This window comes from Coffea arabica, chromosome 4c (genome assembly GCF_036785885.1).
Source record: "Coffea arabica cultivar ET-39 chromosome 4c, Coffea Arabica ET-39 HiFi, whole genome shotgun sequence".
NCBI lineage: Eukaryota > Viridiplantae > Streptophyta > Magnoliopsida > Gentianales > Rubiaceae > Coffea > Coffea arabica.
Genome location: NC_092316.1, coordinates 5888245 through 5911721, shown reverse-complemented (window position 1 = coordinate 5911721; position 23477 = coordinate 5888245). Strand labels below are relative to the sequence as shown.

General features: G+C 36.4%; 3 protein-coding genes across 3 annotated transcripts; 1 reads left to right on the top strand and 2 right to left on the bottom strand.

The window, feature by feature from the left end:
* Positions 1–534: 534 nt before the first annotated feature.
* LOC113739998 (protein CASP-like) lies at positions 535–11343 on the bottom strand. Its single transcript, XM_027267457.2, has 19 exons — positions 11024–11343; positions 9873–9983; positions 9526–9704; positions 8507–8656; positions 7721–7809; positions 7459–7568; positions 7243–7337; positions 6619–6674; positions 5817–5982; positions 4632–4724; positions 3961–4089; positions 3689–3808; positions 3352–3432; positions 2682–2789; positions 2415–2558; positions 2232–2333; positions 1702–1781; positions 889–981; positions 535–777 (listed from the first exon to the last, which is right to left on the bottom strand). Exons 1-19 carry the CDS (start codon positions 11109–11111, stop codon positions 717–719), a joined length of 2055 nt encoding a protein of 684 aa, XP_027123258.2. The 5' UTR covers positions 11112–11343; the 3' UTR covers positions 535–716.
* Positions 11344–15347: 4004 nt separating this feature from the next.
* LOC113739481 (protein PLANT CADMIUM RESISTANCE 7-like) lies at positions 15348–16985 on the bottom strand. Its single transcript, XM_027266701.2, has 4 exons — positions 16742–16985; positions 16563–16634; positions 15954–16163; positions 15348–15602 (listed from the first exon to the last, which is right to left on the bottom strand). The coding sequence occupies exons 1-4, from the start codon at positions 16887–16889 to the stop codon at positions 15517–15519; spliced, it is 516 nt and encodes a 171-aa protein (XP_027122502.1). The 5' UTR covers positions 16890–16985; the 3' UTR covers positions 15348–15516.
* Positions 16986–19571: 2586 nt separating this feature from the next.
* LOC140004890 (uncharacterized) lies at positions 19572–22547 on the top strand. The gene is made up of 4 exons (XM_072045044.1): positions 19572–20531; positions 21057–21128; positions 21440–21652; positions 22199–22547. Exons 1-4 carry the CDS (start codon positions 19715–19717, stop codon positions 22282–22284), a joined length of 1188 nt encoding a protein of 395 aa, XP_071901145.1. The 5' UTR covers positions 19572–19714; the 3' UTR covers positions 22285–22547.
* The last annotated feature ends 930 nt before the right edge of the window (positions 22548–23477 follow it).

Below are 23477 nucleotides of genomic sequence, written 5' to 3'. Positions count from 1 at the left end.
AACCATGGTAATCAACTGAATGTGTTGGCTTGGCTGTTTCTCTTGTACTACTTCCTAGATCAATTGTGCATTTCACACACATTTAGACTAACAATTGACTGCTTTTTGTTTGATCTCCGGTTTCATGCGTATGTTTCTTGACATTAAGTGTCCTATTACTGCGATAAAGATTTTATTTTGTGCCATTACATTGGATTCTAATGCACACGCATGAGAACATGGAATTTTGTGATGCCCTCTATGCTCGCAGATAAATGAGAAAATTTTACGGTACGCAAATTTCATTAAGTTAATAAACAGATCAAGTGAAAGTGGTCGAATGAAGTAAAATGTATTTAGGATATTAATCGCTTGTTTAAGGGTTTTTTTTTTTTTTTAAACCTCATCGACTTTGTGACCATTAAATTCTGGGTGTTTGTTCCTAAGCACTCGACATGAGTGTTATTAGTTCTTGATGGACTCATCATACACACTGTATCTCCATGATGAACTTTAAGCTAATCACTCAATGGAGCAAAATGAAAGACCTGGGACTGGAAAGGGGAAAATGTACTCTTACCCAATGCGGGAGAATAAAAGTGCCGTCTCGGTATCCCTATTTACACCGTTTAAAAATACTTACATCAACCAGCTTTCTATGTCTACAATTGAATTTTTTTAACAAAAAGAACCATCCAACAGGCAATAAGAGAATCGAGAACAAGTATCAAAAAGGACTATAAAGCGTGAGGCAGATTTATGTTTTTATCTCCAAGCAGTGATTCCTCAGGACCATTGCTGCATAAACATAGGAGACGACGGACAGTTAATAACCAACCATCGGGATTATGAAGAATAATGATATTCAGCAAAGGAGAAAGAAATCAGAACCGGATGGAGAACAATTACCTCAGGTGGCTATATGCTGACATCCTATACAGACAAGTGAAGACTAAAACGTGCAATCCTATTGTATAGAAGAATGCAAAGGTTCGAGCATATCTGCAAGGCATTCAATTGTTGCCCTTTAGCATTATCAGTGTGAATAATTAAAATGGTTGACTAGAGGATGAAGGATTTGTATGTGCTAGCCTAGCACCCAAAAAAGAGAAGGTAAATCAGAAAGAAAATAGCCTGTTTATGAAACAATTAGCAGTAACCATTACTCGGGTTATGTACTTATTATAGCCAGCTATTCAAAATGGTCAGGCTGGCTTTAGGCGGTCACAGACACGATACAGTAACAGAGCCTCTTTGGACATAGACTTTAGGTTGTAGTAAAAAGTCCTAGACTCAAATGCAATATTCATTGCCGAGAAAATATTTTAGTCTAAGCCTCCATCAACGCCAAGGAACTTTTAGCTGCATTTGCCAATGTGCTGATTTGACCCAAAGAAGTTGTGAATATAAACAATTACTTCTTTCTTTCTTTTTTTCAACCCCTCTCCACACCCTCCCAACCCCCAACTACCAGGCCCAAGATTCAAACCCTGGACCTAAAAGCGAGGAGCACCATCCCCTGGCCTGCCAGTGGTCCAACAATTACATTAAGCAAGATCTATGGTTAGATGCAAATAAGATAATCAAAGGCCAAAATATACAGCAACTGAACTGGAAAGGATTTGCATTGCACCTGAAATTTCTAAATGCAAGGGACCATTTTAGAGCATTTAGCATATTTTATTTACATTTAAAAAACAGAAAAGGACCATCGAAGCATACTTGTTACCGAGAAGAAACCGTCCACTGCTAAGAGTAATTTTATCCCTTAAGCCCAGTTCCTTGTACCTTTGATCTCTTTCCTTTAAAAGGAAACAACAGAGAGAAGAGAAGAAAAGAAACTAGGTAAATGATTTGTGACAAGGAAAACAGAAGCAAATTAGGAGAATAGAATTAACACATTGCGAAAGGCCATATTGACACATTTTTTTCTGTGAAGATGTACGGTTGAATAGTTTGACGAAGTTTCAGAAATAAAATATAAATATAAATATCACAACTGCAAAACAGGACATAAGCAAGTTAAAAGTGACACTGTTTACGAACCCAACTTCTAAAGACGAAATCCTGCTATAGAACTGCTGAACAAAACACAAAAAGAAGACCTTTTCCCTCTTTGATTCTAGACTTGAAAGGAAATCAAAGCTAAGCTCCAAACACAACATTATCCTCCATTGCAAATAGATAAGACGGTATATACATACATATATATATATATCTATGAACCAAGGAAAAGAGAGAAGTCAAAAAACCTTCTTTGAGAATGCTGCAAAAGGATTTATATCGTCTTCATATATCTTCTTATACTTCGATTCCACATCAGAGCTGAAACCACTTTCTAAATCCTCGGCATACTGCGAATTTCATGTTATTTTAGATTTTTTTTTATAAGACTAGAAGCAAGGTATATAGATAGACGAGTTGCAATAAAGCACCTTCTTTGATCCTCTTGAAATTACTTTTTCAGAATTATAATCCTGAACATAACGAATTTTCCCATAGAGTTTAACATTATCTGCTTTTGTTTTCTCAAGTTCAGCATTTAGCATCCCTATCTTCTCCTTCAGCTGTCTTATTTCCTGCAAATGTCAAAAGTTTAGGAGACCAGAGGATATGCAAACGTGAACAAATTACACTGCTTGCTAAAAGATAAAGGTGGTAAAATATAGGAGTTGAAATACAAAGAGAAGCAACTAAGCAACCTCTTCAGTCTCTCTCAAGCGTGCCCGGAAACGGTCTCGTTGATTGCAGATCACCTTAAGCATCGAACTTTGATCTTGATCTGAGGAAACATGTCTTTGTTCCGTGTTCTGTTAGACAGAGTTAAATTACTGAAAATTGTCATATTCAAACGCCCAGAAGCAGAACGGTTGAGATGAATAAATTGTTAAATTAACAAAGAATAAAACAATCAACATCTGGGTGTATCAGTTGAGTTTGTTCTGCCAAAGAATCTGAAGAGATGATATTTACTTTTTCCCTGAGGAAGTGGGACCAATAATTGGAACCATTCAGATAAATTGCAGGTTGACTAGCCACTGCTGGCACTGATGTACTTCATGCAATTTTACAAATTGTCAGGGATAGGCTTAATGCTAGCCACTTAGCCATTTTTAAAAGTTTAACAAGTATTAATGCATGCCAGATGAATCAAATAAATGCCAAACTCACTGCACCTGTAGAAAAGACTATTTTGAACTAGCTTTATTAGCGAGAACTTCATACAGGAAGCAGGAAAAATGTACTTATAATCCATCTATACTGCGCAGTTTAGAGAATTGCACAACATACTTTCCCTCAGTAATACTTTCTATTTTATTTTGCAGGGATGAAAATTAACGGAGAAATTGATAAAAGAGGTATAAATATAACCTCAGATGGTTGTGACCCTCCAGATTCCGATAGATCCCAATCTTCAAATAAAGTTCCTTTTGTATCTTTTGAACCATAACCCTGCATTATATGTAAGAGAAATAAAATTTAGATAGGACGTGATTAAAAATGTCAAAGTCATGGTATTTTATTCCCCAATATGCAAACCAACCAAACAAGTTTAAATTTTGTGAGATTCTGCTTAGTACACAAAAAAAACCATGATTTTATGCCAAAAACAAGAGGCTTCTGATACAACATACGACAGCACGTAAAGTCCTGTTTATATTAACCATACCATCAATATTCACTTATTTCAGTAAAAATTTGCCCTAACCTTTAGTATATCATCCTCTAATTTCTGTATTAGCCGTTGTTGTTCATTGACCTTTGCAGTTAATTCTTCTCTCTCGGCTTCAGCTGCTTCCAACAAAGATGTCTTTTCTGAAAGCTTGACCTGACAGTTAATAGGTAAAAGATAGAAGTCATTCTCTGATAAGTTTTCTTTTGTTCAAGTGCAAGCACATATAGATCACAATGATGTTTAGCAATTAAAAAGATACTGGGACCATTAAAAATTTCAATATCATCCATTTTGGAACTTCATACCTTCAACTGAGTAAGTTCGTGCTCCATTTTCCGGTTCTTGTCAAGCAGAAGCGACTCGAGTTTGCTCATCTCTTCTCCAGTGGTAGCTACTTCCCAATCTTCAGCCTCAATAGAATTATAGCCCACAGCCTTAAATTTAAAATGAAATTGTTGATAAATGAATGAAAGAATTTATCAAGCAACAACCTCAGTTGTAATCATGAGAGCTAAGATGGACAAAGAAACTGATGGAGAGAGTCAGAGAACATAGTTGGACCATTGATGCCTTTAAATCTTCCAAGTGATGTCAAACGCCATAAAAACTAACACAACATGCTGCACTCAGATCTAACAGTCATTTCATTTTTCTGAAAACAAGTTATTAATCATCATTTCCAAATTAGAACTTTTTGGAAGCAAGTTAAAGGAAAATCTGAAAATCATTCATACTGACGTTGACAAAAATGTCCAGTCTTTGATAGGGTCAATGCCTTATTATCCAAATTTCAATTGCTTACATGAAGCAGTGGAGCAAGACGAGAAAATCAAAGCACGTCGACTATGTCATGCTCAATTTACTCGTATTCCTTCCTTCTATTTTAAGAGTTCTCTACCCTATCCTTTCCTGCCTGTCTTTCAATTGAAAATGTTCCTGAAGGGATGACATAGAGTTGTAAGAGTGAGTGAGGTACCTGCAAGATTTTGACCTTTTTCCGCAAGTCATCAACTAACTTTTCTGTTGGCCTTGCCTGAAGCTCCTTTTTCATCTCCTCCAAAATAGTTTCCTTAGGTTCAAAAGAGAAAAGATGTATGAAGGCAAGGAAGATATACAAAAATTAATACCAACATAATTATAACACTAAGGTGGTTAGAGTGCAGAAAAAATAGAAGAACTATCACAGGACTCCAATTTGAAAATTTTGACAAATATAGGTCAACAAGGCCTAAGTCTAAAACTTTTATGGCACAGAACCAATTAGAAACTATTTAGAAGGAAATGAAACAGTTAAAGACAAGGAACAATAATCTGTGCGGGGATAAGAGCATATATAGCAATAAGGACAGATCTAAGATTGTGTATGACAACCTTGAATTCTATTAAGACCAGGCTAAATTATTGAATCTTGGATCTCAGTTTCTCACAGAGGACGGTGATACAATTTCTTCAACTTCCAGCTCAAAAAACATGAAAAGAAAACCAATCCTCATTAAAAATTTGAAAAAAAAAAGAAAGAAAGAAAAAAAACTCCAACCACTTCTATTATATTTGTTCCCATAGTTGATAATAAGTCTGGCCAACAAAGAACTAGGTATAACCCAAAGGGTATGGATTTGATTCCCCCATCTTAAGAAGGGGATCAAATCTTGCTTGCCACGCCTCATTCCCTAGGGGCTTTCCAGCTTCCAACCTCCCATCCCTTCTAAAAGGAAAATTCTTGCCAAAAGCAAAAGTGTACTTATAGTATGTCATAGAACTAGCATTATAAAATTTCTCATCATATTTTTCCAAGGGAAAGTTATAGTACCCTTCCAAATCTTCCATAAGTACAAGAAATATATTTCTTCCATGCATTAGAGCACACTCAAATTCATCATTAACAGAGTTAATCCTTTTCTAGACCAATTAGTTATAATCAAGCCAAAGGAGGATGCAGAAATCATGTCCTCTTTTATCTCTTAAAGAATTCATGGAAGCAAATATTACATCAGCTACTAGACCTCAAATTAAGGAACTATCTGTAACTTATTTGGTTACTTGACAATTGCAGTCCTGTATATCATCAAAAACTTCAAAATTTCAGTCAGGAACAAGACCACATAAGGAAACATTATTGGATAGCCCCAGGGATGGGATGGGTCAAGAAAAACAGGCATACCTTCTCATTAAGCTTAGTATTCAATCTCTTCATTTCATTTATGTGCTGCTCTCGCTCATTTGCTAACGTGGTTTCAAGGTTGTGAAGTTCCATATTTAATTCAGAGATTATCTTTTCCTTGGCACTAAGAGAATTCTCAAGCATGCTATGGACGTCCAGGCTGTCACTGCAAAGAGGCAAAAGACGATATTAGACCAGGTCTTAGTGGAACAATTGTTTACTCAACAACATAGAGGTATGGATTCAGTAGGGAAGCAATATATCTTCACCAAGCACTTCAAAAATAAGAGAATGTTAAATATTTTCACAACTGATAGGTACTTTAAAGTCCTTACTCAACCAGTGCGTTCCAGTCTGACTATGGCCTAACTAACATCAAGTTTTACACCTACAAAATTATGCATCGTGGCATAATTCAAGCTTATATTCTTAACAACACTTTTGCTCCATTTCCACATTTCTCTGGCAATCACCTCTTTAACAAAAAAAATAATCAGTATGCATTCTGTGACTTTGATAAATGGAAGCTTTTGTTATAATCCAACTTGCACATAAATCTCTGTAAGTACAACAAGGATGAGACAGTATTGAAACCTAACAAATCTTCCCTGATTAGCAAAATAATTTATGTCTGTTTTTCTGTACTCAGATAATCTTCAAATCAAAAAATAGAAAGGAAGAACAATTCCAGTTCTCTGACACAGTAGTTATACATCATTGGAAGGCCCGCATTAATAACATAAAAAGAATTACATAATTCTCAAAAAAACAAAAGAAAGATACTTTAAGGAAAACTATTCACCTTTTCTTCTGCTCATTATCTTCATTTGATGTTTGTAACTGTGACTGTAACAATCCCTGCAGCAAATTCCAGTATAAGAGAATGTAAACTGACCAATTTAAATTGCAGGAACATAAGAATTCCGTCAGATGACTACAAAGCTGAGAATATGTAATGCCAGCTGAGTAAACCCCTTTCAAGACCATATCAGCTCTCTGACTAAGATAACTTCCTAACGAACTGGAAGATGAGTGGTAAGGAAACAGCTATAACAGTGTCAAATATGAAGGACCAAGTATGGTAACCACAGCAAGTAACTCTGGATACATTCATGAGGATCCTCGGTCATGTTATTGATTTTCTACTGTTCTTCAGGGAATTTATATGGGATAAATGTGGGTTCAATTACTATAATGATATATGGTGTAATATGGCATCACAAAACATTTTACACCATTCCCCTACTATGAACAGAAAATGAATAACTGATGATAACTGTGGTCAATCTTCAAACAAGCCCAGACTGACCCAAATTTTGATAAAAGAACAATCTCCAACCAAACACACATGCCATATTAGTGGCTGAAACTAACATAAAAGGATGTCTTATCTTTTTCAAAACAAAGAGGGGATCCTGTCACACACCTTCTCCCTCTCAAGACTAAGAAGCCGTGATTGTGCACGTTCAACTTCGTCCATCAAGAGATTGACTTCTGATTGTTTTGCTGCTCTCTCTTCCTCTGAAATGGACAATCTTCAACATTAGGTACAGTATATTCACGGATTTTCCAAAACAATCTTCCAACTTTCATCTCTCATTCTGTTACATTTGATTAATGAATTGTGACAGGCCAGTAAAACCTGATTGTGCACGAACTTCAAACAACTGGCTCTGTGCAAGTTCATGCAACTTTTGCATGGTAGAGACACTGTCTTGGGCTTGGCGTAATTGATCTTGCAACATCCGCTCCCTGCATCAAGGGATAAAGCAGTAATAACTTTTTTTTTTTTGTTTTTTTGGTTGGGGGGGGGGGGGAATACACTCCCTTGACATGACATAAAAACTAACATCAGCAACTGCATTAATACACTAGCTGCTTGCGATTCTATAGGATGATAATACCTTTCCTTCAAAACCTCCATAGTTTTTTGATTCTCTTCTGCCAAACTACGTTGCTTAATCTCCACGATTTCTTTTACTTTTTCTTCCATCTAAATTTACAGCAGAAAAAGATGATCAGAACAAAAACATCTATATTAGGTACCAAAAAAACACACACACACACACACACAAAAGCCAAATTAAACTAGACTATACACCCCGTGATGAAGTGTAAAAACCTGCCATATTATCCACTAGCATAGATCCTCTATTAGTCAGGAGCTTATGTATCAAGTCTTGATCACAGGAATAATGAAAAAGGACTTTACTGTAGATTAAAATAAATATGGAAGCTAACCGTACAGGGAGATATTGAATGCTGTGAAAGATAAAAGAAAATCCTGGACGCAGTCAAAAAGTATCACAAGTAGAAATTGAACTGGTTTACTCTAGAAAGCTCTCCTCCAGACACTTCAATTGCTTACTAGATATTTGTGACAAGAAGAAAAAACTACCACTGTATGAACAACTAAGTATAATAGGATTTTCCACCCATAATTATATCGACTTAGAGCAATCCTAGATCGTATCACAAAAAGTAGAAAGTCCACAGAAAGAAGTCAAAAGATGGACTGAAGAAAGGAACATAAAAGTAAATTGCAAAAAGAGGAGGAAGAGTCTGATTTGTCAACCTCAATTTACAATACCAATTGCTCAATAATAAAAAACCTAAAACAGACCAATGCACGTTTTGCTGCAAAAAGCATAAAATGGAACATATGCCACATTATATAAAAAGATTCCAACCTGTTGTTCTAACTGGCGGGTCCGCTCTTCAAGTCTTCGTATGGTTGCCTGTTGGTTTTTCAGATGAGTTGCCTCTGTGCGGAATTCCTCAAGCTCAACCTTCATCTTTCGGTTCTCAGATTCTAGTTCAGACAGCTTTGAGTCTTTCTCCTGCAGAATGATCACAACAATCACTAATCCATTAGGAAATGAGTCTTTTAAGACTGCTAGGTTATGACACAAGCTCATCAGTTCCATCGGTTCCAGTCATGCAAAGACCTCATCAATTCTATGAAGGATATAGTATGCAGTAGCTTTTGTTTCCTGGTGCTTATAATACAAATAACATACATTGAGATGAAATAGAACTTTCATGGTACATGATTCTAATTAGCTAAAAGGAAGAACAGCTTAACTTTGTTAAAGTATGCAGCGGAGCTTTGGTGTACAAAGCTTGTATCCCAACTTCTAGAAGTTAATTAGGAAGCTAATTTTAGTCCTTTTACTAGTAAACTTCCATATTGATTGGATAAGTGTTCAAAAGTTACTAATCTTGCAGCAAAGAAAGCTTTCAAAAATCACATCTTTCACGAAGCCTTCTGTGAGGATATTCAGGTATTTCATGCACTCTACGATGTCCATATGATTTCCATAACAGCTGTTGAAAAGGTGTAGTAGTTATCGGGAGTTAAATTTCTTGCACTGTAAATCCAACTGTTATTTTGGCGGCTTATCTATGACTCTGTCATAGGGAAGCCAGCGAAGTAAGAAAAATAATAAGATATGAAGCATGAATTTTATGCAACATAATCATGAGATCGTTATTCCGTCTCTCATTATCCGCAAGGCAGACAAATTTGACAAACTGATTTTAATTTCAAATTCTACGTTCTTTTCCATGTTGAGAGACGATTAAGTATCTTCTGCACTCAACTTCAAAGACAAATGGACTTCAGCTACATGGGAAAGCAGAATGATACTTCACAAAATCTCAAGGAAAAAGACAAACAAGGAAAAGTGAACAGACAACTTGTACTTACTGCTATTGAAGCAAGAACTGGATAAGGATCTGGTGCTTCATAAAGCTTCTGATAAATGTTAAGAAATGAATTTTCTCCAAATTTCGCCCTCTTGGTAAGATTATCAACTTCTTCTTGATATCCCTTGAGTAAAGAGTTAAACAAACTCAACTTTTCTTCATTTGAAGCTTTCTTGAAGTCTGTCAACAGTATATGAAGAGAATTTCAGAAAAGGTCATCAAAAAAGATATATTAGCAGCACCAACAATTTACACCGATCAAGCAATAGGAGAAAGGATGCTCCTACCATTCACATAAGTTAAAACTGAACATCAGGGACTACAATAGTGACCTGGCAAGTATAATACCTCTAGTACTCTCAGCAAGCTTTCGACGATTTTTCTGACTGTTCTCCTGATTCTCAGCAATCCTAAGCCCTTGTTCATCCAGAATGGCTCGTTCTTTCTCCAGATCAAAATCTGCATGATTAAATGATTTATAAGTGTATAGTTTTTCCAACCAACCCAGCCAATACAGATCCATAAAAGTGAATCTTTACTTCAAATTCAAATACAAACATCCAAATCTTTTTAACTCTGCCATTTCACATGCAAGGAACTAGAAACATTTTTTTCATTCATACATTAACCATGGAGTGTCTGAAATAGCAAAATATGACATATCAGGTGAGGCAAGAAAATAGCAACACCAATGAAGCAGAACATATTGTCCAATACTACCTCATTAGGTTGTAAGGTAAAAAAAAGTGGCTAGGCATGTTTAACAAAATTCTTGCAAATATTTCCATATTCTCTAATTAAATTCCTACTAATTAGAGCAAAACTAAGTTAAAGCACAAATCTTTCATACACCAAAAATGTAAAGATTATTTTACATGGGATGGTATACATGTATGTCACATTTAACAGGAGATTTAACACAAATTTTCACACTCTTAGGGCATAAAAGACTAACCCATTACTAAGTTCCTCCTGGCGACACTTCATCAGCTTCTGAAACTAATAATGCGGAGAGATATTACCCAACATAGCAGACACATGCCACATACTTTGCTCACTGAACTAGATCCAGAAACACAAAACACAAAACTTACACACGGCTCAAACCAAATACTAGCTAATAATGCAGCACACGCTTGCTCCTTTATCAAGGCACTGTTGATACTAGCTTGATTCGCCTCCGCTAACTTGTCCAATTTCCAATGATACTCAATCATTTCAAACTTATACCTAGGAGTTAAATCTCTAACTGAAAAATCCCCCAGGTTTGAATAGAACTTATACTAATAAGAAAAACTACAGGATTTAACTAACATTACCAATCTGTTCTCGAACTCTCACATAAATCTTAAAACTCAGTGAATGATAACAAAATTCACTAAAAAAATGATATCCCAAAATTCTGATTAAATCAACCATACAAGTAATTGCATTTAACTAAAAACAAGAGCTGCTAAGAAAAGAGGATTATAAAGTACTCCTGCATTAGAATGTTGTACCTTTCCAGAAGCTGGCGACAGCAGGAACGGGAGCCGAAGAAGCCGAGTTGGATTTCTCTCTCTCCGTTCCACCTTGCGTGGTTTCCATTGCTGATCGGCCTCAAAGCTAAGCTGTTTGCTCCAATTAATATCTGACTCTCTCTGTATAATTAGATTTTCCAGGGATGATTTTTTTTTTTCCCCTTTTTCAGTGTATAATATAAGGATTTTGCGTGAAATTTTGAGTCTTCAATTGGAGAGAGTAAATATTTGAAGAAGAATTAAGCAGATTTAGTTTGAAGAGCAGAAATCTGTTTGATTGCTCTGGTTATTAAGATCTCGAGTTTTGATGATATAAATGAGATGGTGAGTTTTGTTTCTTCAGAATTAATCTTCTTCTTTGCTAACCGGCAAGAGAGGAACTGGACCTTCGTGGCGGGGAAAGCGAGATTGGGCCAACCACAAGGTGGATGGGCTTCCTGTTGCTCCGGTTCCAATTTATCCAACTTTTTTTTTTTTTTTTGCTTTTTTGTGAATTATAAATACTTTTGCAATAATTTTTTTCCTCAATAAAAAAAATGTTCATATTCTAATTTGCTTTCACTTTGAGTCCTTCATCGTTGTGGTTTAAGCATTGAGATATAAGGTTTAAATCCCCCCATGAGTTTAATTAGTAGAATTAAAAAGGCCTTTGAGAATCCAATATCAATTGATGAGGGGGGTGAAGGATTTTTGTTCTTTTTTGCCTTAAAATTGATCAAAGGCAGGCAATGTATCTTTATTCACCGTCAGACTCCTTGCTTCCCTCTTTCTCAGCCTTTGAAAAATAGTGTCTTTGCATTTCTCCATCTTGATGACAACTTTCTTGATTTCTTTTCGCTTTCTAAAACTTATGTAATGTTGCCTTTGTATTTCTGCATTTTCACATTGTTGCCCAATTGATTGAGTTGCACTAGCTGGCTTAAATGAAATGGAAATGCATTGGGGTTTAGCCAAAAACAGATGGGTCTAAATGGGAAAATGTTTTTTCCACCCAATTTTTCTCATTTAGCTAAAGAATTTCTCATCTCGTTTAATATTTAAATTTTGTCGCCTTCATTTTTTTTTTAATCCAGTTTAGTTGTTAGATTTTGCATTTGAATAGGCACGAAAAGACTCAACGTTAATAGCGTAATGATGAACCAAAATGTAAATTGTAAATTTATTTTCAGTTTTTTTGTGTATGATTAAAATACGTAATATGGCATCATCTACTATTTTTGTGAGAACCCGTAAATTCTTCCTAATATTTTTCCTAGGGTTTTCCCTCTTAATGGCATGTTTTCTGCATTTTCTGGCTTAGGAAAAATTTTCTCGGTGAATTTTATGAGTAAATATAGTTTTTAGATGATTTTTCTAGTATTGGATAGTTTTGGAAAAATTAAAGATATATATTGGACGTAGGACCCGCTAGTGCGAAAAGTTCGGAAAAATTCGACCAATTAGGTTAAGTTCCGGATACTGGGTGAAATTTATCGGGTGTTAAGAGATAAGTAGAGGTTGAGATGTGATTGATGTGAGAGGGAACAAAAGGATAGAGATGCTTTAAATGAGGTGACAAGTGTCACCATGTGATTGGATTGAGTTGTCCACAACTATTCACCTTTTTACTATTTGACCAAATAAATCAAAAAAAATACCAAAAATTCACCATTTTCTTCTCTTCCCTGGCCAACCTCTTCAAGCTCCAAAAACAAGAAAACTCTTCAAGTTTTTAGCTTCCATCTAGCTCAAATCCTCCAAAACAATCACTTAAACTTGTTTCTACTCCATAAAACCTCTTCATTAGGTGTTAGTGAGTTGTTTGGTGAAGTGTTTGGGGAAGCTAAGGTGACAAGCAACTCTCCCTCTCTTGTTTTACTAGGTGAGTAGTGAATGAACCTTCTCCTTCACCTAATGAAGCTTAATTTGTGCTTAGTGGTAGTTAAAATGTTGAATTTTGTGGTTTATTTCTTGATTTTGGATGAAGTGGAGAAGTTTTCTATTTATTGGTGATTTTTCTGTTTATATATGAATTTGATGGTGTGGCCTTGTATGATGATTGACAATGGCCTAAAATGAGGCTAGTAGGTGTAAATGATTGTTAATTGCAAGCACTTTTTGGTTTGGAGGGAAATTTGGAAGACTAGGGTTTCATACCCTTCAATTCTGCCTGAATTTTTAGCGCCTAGTTAGAGGCCGAATTGGCCTTGGCTTAAGACATGAAAGTTGTAGGGAATGACATTTTAGAGGTGCCTACAAAATTTCAGGTCAATCGGAGTAGTGTAGAATGAGAAAAGTCGACATTACTATTGCTGTTCTGGTTTTACCCGAATGTAAGAATTGCGCCTGTAATTGGTTGTTTTGGCTGGAATTGCTTCCGAATTGGTTGTTGAGGCCTTCTGATGAAATTTAGCCCTATTTCTTAGCTTTCAGCTGGTTTTGGAATTTCTGGATTTGGACTTGTAGAGCCTGAGTTATGATGTTTCCGCTAGAATGCGTTTTGGTGAATCTGTTTTACGTTTTTGATGTAGTATCTTGCATTTTTGACCTGTTTGCACTCAAAACTGGGTTGAGTGACCTTCTGTGATGTTGTAGCCCTGTCTTTTAGCTTCGAAATGGTGGGTCTTGCAACCTCATCCGATAATCGTAGTGAAATTGGTGCCATTACCGCAAAATGAGAACAAAAACTGTTTTTTTTTTCAGGGCCAAAGCTAGTTACATTTCCAAAATTTCTGGTTTCCTTTAATGTTTGTATATGCTTATGGAACCCTATTGTGGTCATGTTTGGCCTTGGTTTATGACTCATTATCGAGTCTCATTGTATTTGTTTGCATGTTTTAGGACGTGACCGTGGTGCACAACGTTCTTTTGACGGAAGTGCATGAAACCACATTTGCGAGTTTGGTCAGTATACTACTCACTTGTGTGTTATTATATGACTTTGATACTTGAACTTGAGATGTTGAATGTTAATTGATTGAAGTGAGAGTGTACTTTATCACTTTCACTTATTGTTTCGCATGTTGTTGGAAAGTTATTGGAATGTTATATGAAATGTTATATGAAATGAAATACATGACTTGGTGTCGTTTGGACGAGTCTCCAACGACTACAATTGTTATCCTTGAGCTCAACCCCATTGGTAATTGATTGAATCGAGCCGGCGAGGGATTGGTCGTGCCAATTAATGTGCCTTGGGGTAATGTTATATGGAATCTTGTAGTATGAGAGACTCTCGATTCCGGTTTACTCGAGTAATACCACAATGCAAGTGTTTGGATTTCGGGCCCGGTTGGAGAATGTTAGGTGGAAGGAATGGAAGTAAAGTGGGGTCTATGGTTGGTTATTTTTGAACATTGACGGAGAGTCAATGACGTCCGATCAAGAAATGCAAATGAGGAAAAGTGCTCTTGAGAGCCATCTGTATCATTTTATCACCATATTTGACGTGTGCCTTTGCTTATTTTACTATATTGAATGAAAGTTTGATGCTTATGTGCACATGGTTGCGTAAGTGATAGTATCTCACTGGGCAATTAGCTCACACCGTTTCTTTTGTTTTCCTTACAGGAATATGACTCTTTTTGGAATGAATCTTGATAGATGGTTGCCGAATGAACTAGATGTATATTTTTTTTGTATGGTATATGAAGTGAAACCCTAAATGTATCTTTAGGGCCGTTTTCACTTTCAATTTGGCAAACCGTGTATATATTCACTTTTGACAACTTTTGTATGTCACTTTGGATTGTATTTGCTAAAGTTCAAGATGTGAATGTTTGTTCGTTATTTGGTTGCGTTCTGACGGGTTGGTTACTATTCATGACCGACTCCGAATTTCATTTTTTTTTATTTTGGGTTATTTTGCCCTTTTGCCTTGTTTACGCGCGTTTATAAGTTCCAGAACGAAATAGATCGCTCTAAACTGCACCGTTAGTCCTGGCGAGAGTTGGGCAGACAGTCCGCTAACCTCTTTGGTTCGCCTTAGGGGAAGGTGGGGCTGTCACAATTTTTATTTTCAAATATAATTTCATAATCCCATTTACACTAATCAAGATATCCTCAAATTTTAAGATTAAAATGCATGTGATGGATTTTATATATGCTTAGTAAAGTAGTGTACAGAGTTGAAGTTTAAGAACTAAAGTGAGATGAATTTCAAGAAAATTTAGACAACAAAGCCATAATCTTTAGGGTATTCCTTACTCAAAGTGAGTAAACTAAAGATCATGCAAGCAAAAGAATTTGGACTGAGATTTGTTGATACTAATTAAAGCGAACATACTTCAATATAATATTTTTTTTTTCTTCTTTTTCTTGATAAACAAATGGATATAAATACAATCAAAGCACAGTCAAAACACAAACTAGTAATGAACGAGAAAGCAATCGTGTTAATGCAATTGCTAGAATCCTTGATGGTACATTAATCATACTAGTAATATTCAAATTAAAAAGCAGAAGGATCCCGTGCTCGAAGGCCTGAAAGCTGGCTAACGATACATCCCGGCTTCAAAAGTTGGGGGCGCAGTTGTCCTGACCGCCAGTTGGTTCCATCTCTCAACATTTGCTATCCATCCTTCATATTTGTTAATCAACAACATATAAGTACTAAATTACATAAAGAAATCGCTCCGTATACTTTTATATGAAAAAAAATAATGTCGGGAGATTCATTCCTGAAAAAATGTAGGATAGTGCTCGATTCTAAATTAGTCGGAACATAATCCAGCCACAAAATATCGAAGGATTTAAACCAAGAAAGAAAAAAAAAACAGCTATAGGAGTGTTATGATCGAACGAAAGACAATCTTGATCATATATACAGGTTGGACTTTAATCTGAAGAATGTATAATTCAATTGTTAATTCAGTCTATAATATCAGAGACTAGATAGTGTGGTAAGGATGATGAGGTATGGGTTGTATACCGTGGGAGGGGTCGAGGCCGCGATTCTTGAGCTCTCTATACTCTTGGCAGACAGCACAAGGGAGGCAGAAGCAGTGAACAAGGCAATCGTTACAAGGGTCTTCGGAGAGATTGAAGTAAGCCCTTAGTTTGGAACGATAGGTGCATGAGTAACATGATGCGCACCCAACATGCGCCAGGCAGTAGTATATGATCCCAGCTTGAGCACAGGCTGCCCGTCATTAAGCCCCCACGGGCACGTCGTAAGTAAAAATAGAGATCAGAAAACTGATCAATAATAGTACAATCGGGAAATGTTACCCTATCCTATATATGGCTAAATTACATCCAGAAATTAATACCTCTGAATAATGTGTTGTTAACAGTTAAAAGAACTAATCTTTCTTATACTGATAGTGTCAGTGTATACACTGTCGGCACTGGATGAGTAACAAATATACAAAATTTGAATTTAAACTCCAACTTTTACACACATGTCATGGATTCAACGGTTATAGTGTATACATTTTCAGTGTATATAAGATTTACTCATAGTTAAATCTTTCAATCTCATTGATTTTTACAAAAAAGTGAGATGATAAATAAACTCTAGGGATGTTCAAGAACTTACATGTGGTTCCCTGGTCAATTATTTCGACATTCCTACCGAAAGTGATGCAGGGACAGCAACAGGTCACGCAGCCTACGAACAAATCATACAACGGTTAAACAACATTTGAAGCTCACAAATATATTGTATTGTAGGTTTAGAACTTGTATCTTCGAGGGAATATTGATGATTGTGCTTACAATTGGAGGTCTCTTCAAAGCAACCACATAAACCAGTTGACCACGGCCCGGCTGCACTAAATACAGCAGCCACCGGAGCTGCCTGCGCTGGTTGCTGCCCCATGTTCACGGCGGATTTTCCATTGCTCTCAATGTTATTCGCAGACATTTCTCGCACTTGTTTGATTCCCAAGGGAACTATAGAGAATTAGGCTGAGTTGAGACGAAGGTTAAAAGAGCCCTTAACCAAAAATATGAAGGGACATTAATTACGAGTGTTGATCACAAGGGCAAGTAAGAGAAGGCTCTTATATAAACAGCAGCTAAGCTCAAACATCAACGTTTTGAACTGATTAGAACGTTAATCTTGGACTGGTGGAGGTTCATGTGATATGCAAATACAATTAAGAATGGTAGATCGTGCTTGAGAGATGATCTTTCTTTTTTTTTTTGTTTCTAAAGTAAGAGAGATTGATTGTCCTGTCATTTTATTCTTCCATATCATTGTGGAGTTCACTAATCAATTTGCATGGATGATATTGGTTGTCTACCATAACCAAGTTGAGTTTGAACAAGTCCAATGAACATAAATGGGTAACATATTTTCTTGGTCAATGGAACATTTTTGGGGTCAATCGGCCAAAGAGATTATACAAATTTGCACCATTACCAAGATATAAATGATAAAGGAAGCCTGAGAATTAGATACATTTAGTTTTTTCCGGCTAAATAACACTACTAGTTTTTCAGTCCTGAAAGTTCATGATTCAGGGTGCTTGCAAAATTTCTTCTCTCCACAATTTGAAGTTGCAAGAGCAATAGTAGTCTTTGAGTCGTCTATACATGTAGGCCCTGATTGAACCTTACACCAGATTTCGGTGAGTAAAAGTAAGTGAAAGAAACATGCAAGAATCTATCATAACAGAACCATGGAATGAAAATGCACCTGGGTATATATAGGTTTTTACTTGGCAACCAATTAAAGAATTTAAGGAAAAATATTTTGATTAATTTTTTATAACTTGCTACATCTTGTATAGATACAGAAAGATTACAGAGCATAGGAACTTCATTTTTGGTTTGGTTGCCAAAAAATAAAAAAGAAAGAACTAAACTGCATCCCAAGTTCCAATAAAAAAGAGGGTGATACAAAAAAAAAAAAAAAAAAAAAAAAGTCTTTCGGTTGCTTCTGCGCGATATACAGGAGCATGAAACGAGGCAGAAGAACTGAAGAGGTAAGGGTTGTCACTAAGCTGGAAGCTGCGTGGAAGAACATGGATGATTCATGATTGGATGGAGCGAGTGAAAATATAGCGAAGACGATCCCTTGATTGTAGCCACTTTCTTTGCCAGATAAAAAGACGCTATCTTCACAGCTTACCTCAAAAGTCAAAAGTAACCGTTGGCAAAGCAGCAGGTGCAACGCAGTTGGGATCCTCTACGGCACTACTCGATGTGAAATTCAGTGTCAATCTCACTTATCACGTAATGGTAAAAAAAATTTATATAAATAACACATGATAAATTAAATAAACAGGACACTTACATAGATATAGAAGTGGTACTGGAAAATTGGAACTGACTGAGGATCCGTGTTGGTACAACGTACTTTGTCTTTGGGCCTTGCGACAGAATTTTAGGAATGCCCAGATATTCTTTTGAAGGAATGCCCAGAATAACTGCTGGGCACCAAATCAGAACCAGGAACGATTGATTCATAATTTTTGAAAGGATTTGTCCAAAAAGGCATACGCTGAAGGCTCGTTAAAATGTTTTTCAAGTTTTAATTTTTTGAAAATGTAAAATCAACTATAGAAAGCATATAAATATAAGATCGAGTAATAATTGTAAATATATATATATACGCATATGATAAATTAGGTATGATTTAAGTACATTCATAAGCATCCCTCGTTACGAAACTCATTTTTAAAAATCAGGTATGAAGGATCGTTAATATCTTTTCGCTTGATTAACTCCAAATTCATTTCTGTATCTTCTTTTCGTTCTCTTGGCCAACCATATGATGATTGGACCAAAGAAAATGCTTGCTCTACTCATGGGATACACAGTAACAATAGTACCAAAAGTCAAGAAGAAGTTAGAACTTAAAAACGTGTTTGGCACATGGGAATGGAATGGAATGGAATGGAATCAACCCCGGCCCAAGTCAACGTCAACCCTTCTTGTACGTTAATTTTAAGTCAGTCAAAGTCGTCCCTTGATCGGCAACTACACCGATAAAATGCAACTATTAGTCATCAATAAGCAAGTCTACTCTGAGATTATCCACAAAAAATATACAACTAGTTCACACGACATATTAATCATCATTTAAGTAGACGACGGGCTGGCAACTTGTTAAGCCCTTGTACTATAAGAGCTCGTCCAGCTCCATTTCTATTAGCCACTTGTTAATTAGTTGACTTTTAAGTAACAACAAATAACTCTAATTTAAAAATCAAAAGATAATTCCCCTTCCCACCAACTTCTTTTCCTCCATTGTAATTATTGTTCAAAGTTGCGGTCGCAACTCGGACGGCTCTACATCGTTCTCAACATATCGGTCTCGATCTCAGTGAGATGTAAATTTTGAAGCATGTAATATTCTAAAATTTGTGAATAATATTAAAAAATATGCTAAATAAAAAAAATTAAAAAATCAGCAAAAGAAAATCTACATCGGAGGGTCCGTTTTGGCGACGATTCTGCCAAGTCAATCTCGGTTTCGGCCGAGAGTTTGAACCATGATTGTAATTTCTTCCCGTTGCCAAAGCAATAGTGCAGAAAAGAATATATTGCTTTAATTCTTCTTAATTTATGACAGACTAGCAACAATTCAACATTCACACTAGGTCCTTTACTGGAGCGACTTAGCATTAGCTATCAAGAACTAGCAAGAATATCTACTAATCAAGCTATACTTCAAGCTTCTCCACCACCTTTAAAACCTCTTTCTCTGCCTAAGGAAAGAGAGCGTCCGTAGAGCTAATTATGGGACGTCCAGATGTAAATTCAGGCCCTTCTCAGCGAGGAGGACAACCCCAACAGCCTCAAGAATATCATTTTCAGCCTGCAACTCAGAGTCCTGAAACCATTGATGATGCACCTCCTCCATTTGAAACATCCAATGATGAAATTCATCAGGAAAATTATGAACATGAGCAACCCCAGAAAGAAGAAATTGCCGGCCAGCAAAACCAACATGCACAATCCCATCCAACGCCATCAAGAGGACCAATGGCATTCCCACCGCAAAACACCCAAATGAGGTCATCTCCAACTGGTCATCAACCACAAGCATTTCCTCCAACTCAAGATCAAACCCAAGCCTTTCCTCCACCTCAAGGCAAACCTCAAGCCTTCCCTCCATCTCAAGATCATCAACCAGAAGCATTTCCTCCGTCTCAGGGTCATCAACCGCAGGCCTTTCCTCCACCTCAAGATCATCAGCCACAAGCATTTCCACCAGCTCAAGGTCATCAACCGCAAGCATTTCCTCCATCTCAGGGTCAACAACCGCAAGCTTTTCCTCCACCTCAAGGTAAGCCACAGGCATTTCCTCCGCAACAGAGTGCATTTCAACAACCAAACATGGCGCAATTTCCACAAGCTGCAACCTTTTCTCAGCCAGCAATGGGTGTAGGTGGACAGGTTCCAATATATCAGGCGATGCCGAATTCTCCATTAGTTCATCCCCATGCTCAGGTCATCAATAATACCCCTATGACTGGCTTTCCAGTGGCTCAAGTTCTTCCTACTCAGCCTTGGAAGACAGCCTTGTTCGCGTGCATGGATGATCCAACAAATGGTATTTAATCTCTTTCTCCCTTTCCCCGGGCATTTGAAGTAGAGTGGCATAAAATCTTCAATATTGGTTGAGCCAAAATTGCTTTTTTTTTTTTAATGTTACAGGTGAATTAAAATTCATATGTTAAATGTGTAAAAGCTAGGAAATGGACAGGTTGTTAAATTTGAAATTAATCCAATCTTATGGATTTCTTTCTTTTTTTAAGTAAGTCGAGTCCTTTTTGGAATATATATCATATTGCTAAGGAGAACAGAAATGGTAACTTCAACCATTAACCCTTCTCTAGTTGATATTACCTCTTTCAAAAAGTATAAAATTAGAAGAAAAAAAATCCATAATATTGAAAACATGCATGAAGATGGACCATCTTGGCATTTCTTTAATTCATATTGTTTCAAGACGCGTATTTATGCTATTCTTTTCTTTTTCCAAGCAGTACTTAATTTGTTCAAGAGTGCATGTCTCAAAAATCATGAAACTGATGTTGAAGAGAAGGAACTAATGAGTGAAATATTTGCCTTTCAGCTCTTATAACAGCCTGCTTTCCTTGCGTGACATTCGGGCAAATAGCTGAGATTGTCGACTCTGGCCAAACCTGTGAGTATACCAATTTTCATCTGTGTATATACTCTCCACATTCATAGCTTAGTAATAATGCTACGTTGAATTATTTCGTGGATCGATTTAAATATGGAGTAATTTTTCCTCCACCAACACCAACACTATATACACTGGCTGGTTGGATGTACAACACAATGTATATGAAGTTTGATTTTGAAGTCAAAGTATTGTATGTGTCACATGCATATAAGCCCTCAAGTGTGTATTATATTGGTGTAGTAAATTTTTATCCTTTAGACAGATGTCTCGTAAAATATATTCATGTATGTTGGGTACATCATTTTCAGCTTGTGGTACCAGTGGAATGCTATACGGCTTGATTGCCTGCTTCATAGCCATGCCATGCTTATTGTCATGCACCTACAGAACAAAGCTCAGGAATCGATATGGGCTAATGGAAGCACCCGCACCTGACTGGATGATTCACTGCTTTTGTGAATGGTGTGCCCTTTGTCAAGAATACAGGGAGCTTAAAGAAAGAAATCTTGATCCTTCTATTGGTAAGTCATCAACATCAAAAGTTTCAATCTTTCAATGGCCTAAAATCAAGTTATAGACTCTGGTTTGTTGGTAATAGCTTGTAACGAGAAAGATGAAGTTGATTGTCCCACGTTGAAAGAGAACACCTTAGACCTTGAGGCTTTCTGATTAGGGTAGGGTGTTCATTAATTGTCTAAAATATTTATTTTAGATAATTAATTAGAGTGGTTAATGACAGTTACATTTGACAGGCACACCTATTAAATGGTTAACTACCTATATACCTATTCAATAAGGATTGTATCTTCACGCCTCAAGGTCTTTGCATTTGTCTAGTTTAGATTAGTTATTTACTATATGTCCAACATGGTTTTCTGGAAATCTCAATTTTTAACCATTTGGGTACTTGAACGATACTCAATCAAGTCATATGCAGGCAAGCAAGAATATGCAACCTTATGAAATGAATTAACTGTTTTTAAGTACATACAAATTAAATTCTTTTAGCAAGTTGAGACGAATACTTAAACATATAAATTAATTAACTTGGTTAACGCACTTGTTAGGCTGGCTAGGAAATGTGGCAAAAAGTCAGCAGATGGCGCAGCAAGCAGCTATGACGCCTCCAGCGAAGCAGACCATGATGGGCTAAATCAAGTTTTCAAGTCTCAGATTTCAAAGGATACAATGAATAATTTCTTCTTCTTCTCCTTCTTCTTTTTTCCCTTTTCTTTTGTCTTTTGTGTGAAATATTGATTTCTTTATCTCAATTTCTTTATGCCAGTTGTATTGCTTATAAGGTGCCATTATGGGACGAAGCAAAATGAATGTACTACTTGCTTCTGGCTTTTACGATAAATGTAAAACAAGCCTACTTTCTTAAAAGAATGGATTTTGAAGATTTAGGATTTTGAAGATTGTGTCTAGAGACCATTTTAAACAAATATGGCTGAGCTTGCAAGGAAGTAAAATTCAAATAACTCTCTCTCAATTGTAGAATTTCTTATAGGTGATAGTCCAATAGTTGGTCATTGACTATATAATAAAACTTGCCAGCATAATCAATGATGCGGTCTACAGATTTCCAGCTTCATAGTCGTTGTTGGTTAGTCAATTGGATCGAATGATGGTGTAGATTAGTAGGGCTGAGCTTTGGATGGAATCAACCATGGCCGAAGTCTTCTAAGTCAAATCCTTTTCTATTTGATTTGAAGTCTGTCATTCATCGACAACCCATAGAAATTAACAATTAATTGGGAAAAAAAATTAAAAGAAATAGGTCTACTTGTTTCGAACAAAGCCAACTGTACAAGTGATTAGTGATCAGTCTGCGCATGATTAGTCATCAAAATTGATCTGTTCATATTATGCACCCACCAGGAAGCAGCCTTAAACTTATGCACACAAAAGAGAAAGATAAACCATAAGGTTCTCCTACTTTGTATGACGGACCATGAACTCAACCAAAAAGGTCCAGCACTATATATTTTAGTGACACTAACAACACTACATTGCCATCAATGCTGGTAACGGATTCCCATTCTGGTTAGAATGCATATTCTGTGAGTTCAGAGAAACCGGCTTCTGGTGCAAAAACCCATTATGCATTTCGTATTGCAACATCTTATCATAGCAATAAAAGCTCTGACGTTTAGTTTCGAGTGGTGATGCAAGGAGCTGGCTTAGAATTACTCAATTGTGGAATTGGCCATATGCAGTGAGGTTTTTGAATGAAAAATAGATAATAACAAAGTAGTGAGTCAGTCAGTCAAACTGGGAATAATCAAACAGCAGCAAGGGCTTCAAACTATCCCATGTGATCCATTAATCAACAGCAGCAAGGGC

Bases quoted from the DNA above. Each gene is read 5' to 3' on its own strand.
- LOC113739998 (XM_027267457.2), bottom strand. From the start codon at position 11,111: ATGGAAACCACGCAAGGTGGAACGGAGAGAGAGAAATCCAACTCGGCT. The intron at 8,657-9,525 runs GTAAGTACAAGT...ATCATTCTGCAG, and splicing joins CAGTTCTTGCTTCAATAGCA to GAGAAAGACTCAAAGCTGTC. The intron at 2,790-3,351 runs GTTATATTTATA...TCTGTCTAACAG, and splicing joins GAGGGTCACAACCATCTGAG to AACACGGAACAAAGACATGT.
- LOC113739481 (XM_027266701.2), bottom strand. From the start codon at position 16,889: ATGTCTGCGAATAACATTGAGAGCAATGGAAAATCCGCCGTGAACATG. The intron at 16,635-16,741 runs GTAAGCACAATC...ATTTGTTCGTAG, and splicing joins CTTTGAAGAGACCTCCAATT to GCTGCGTGACCTGTTGCTGT. The intron at 15,603-15,953 runs GTATACAACCCA...ACAAATATGAAG, and splicing joins CGGCCTCGACCCCTCCCACG to GATGGATAGCAAATGTTGAG.
- LOC140004890 (XM_072045044.1), top strand. From the start codon at position 19,715: ATGGGACGTCCAGATGTAAATTCAGGCCCTTCTCAGCGAGGAGGACAA. The intron at 20,532-21,056 runs GTATTTAATCTC...TTTGCCTTTCAG, and splicing joins CATGGATGATCCAACAAATG to CTCTTATAACAGCCTGCTTT. The intron at 21,653-22,198 runs GTAAGTCATCAA...CGCACTTGTTAG, and splicing joins AAATCTTGATCCTTCTATTG to GCTGGCTAGGAAATGTGGCA.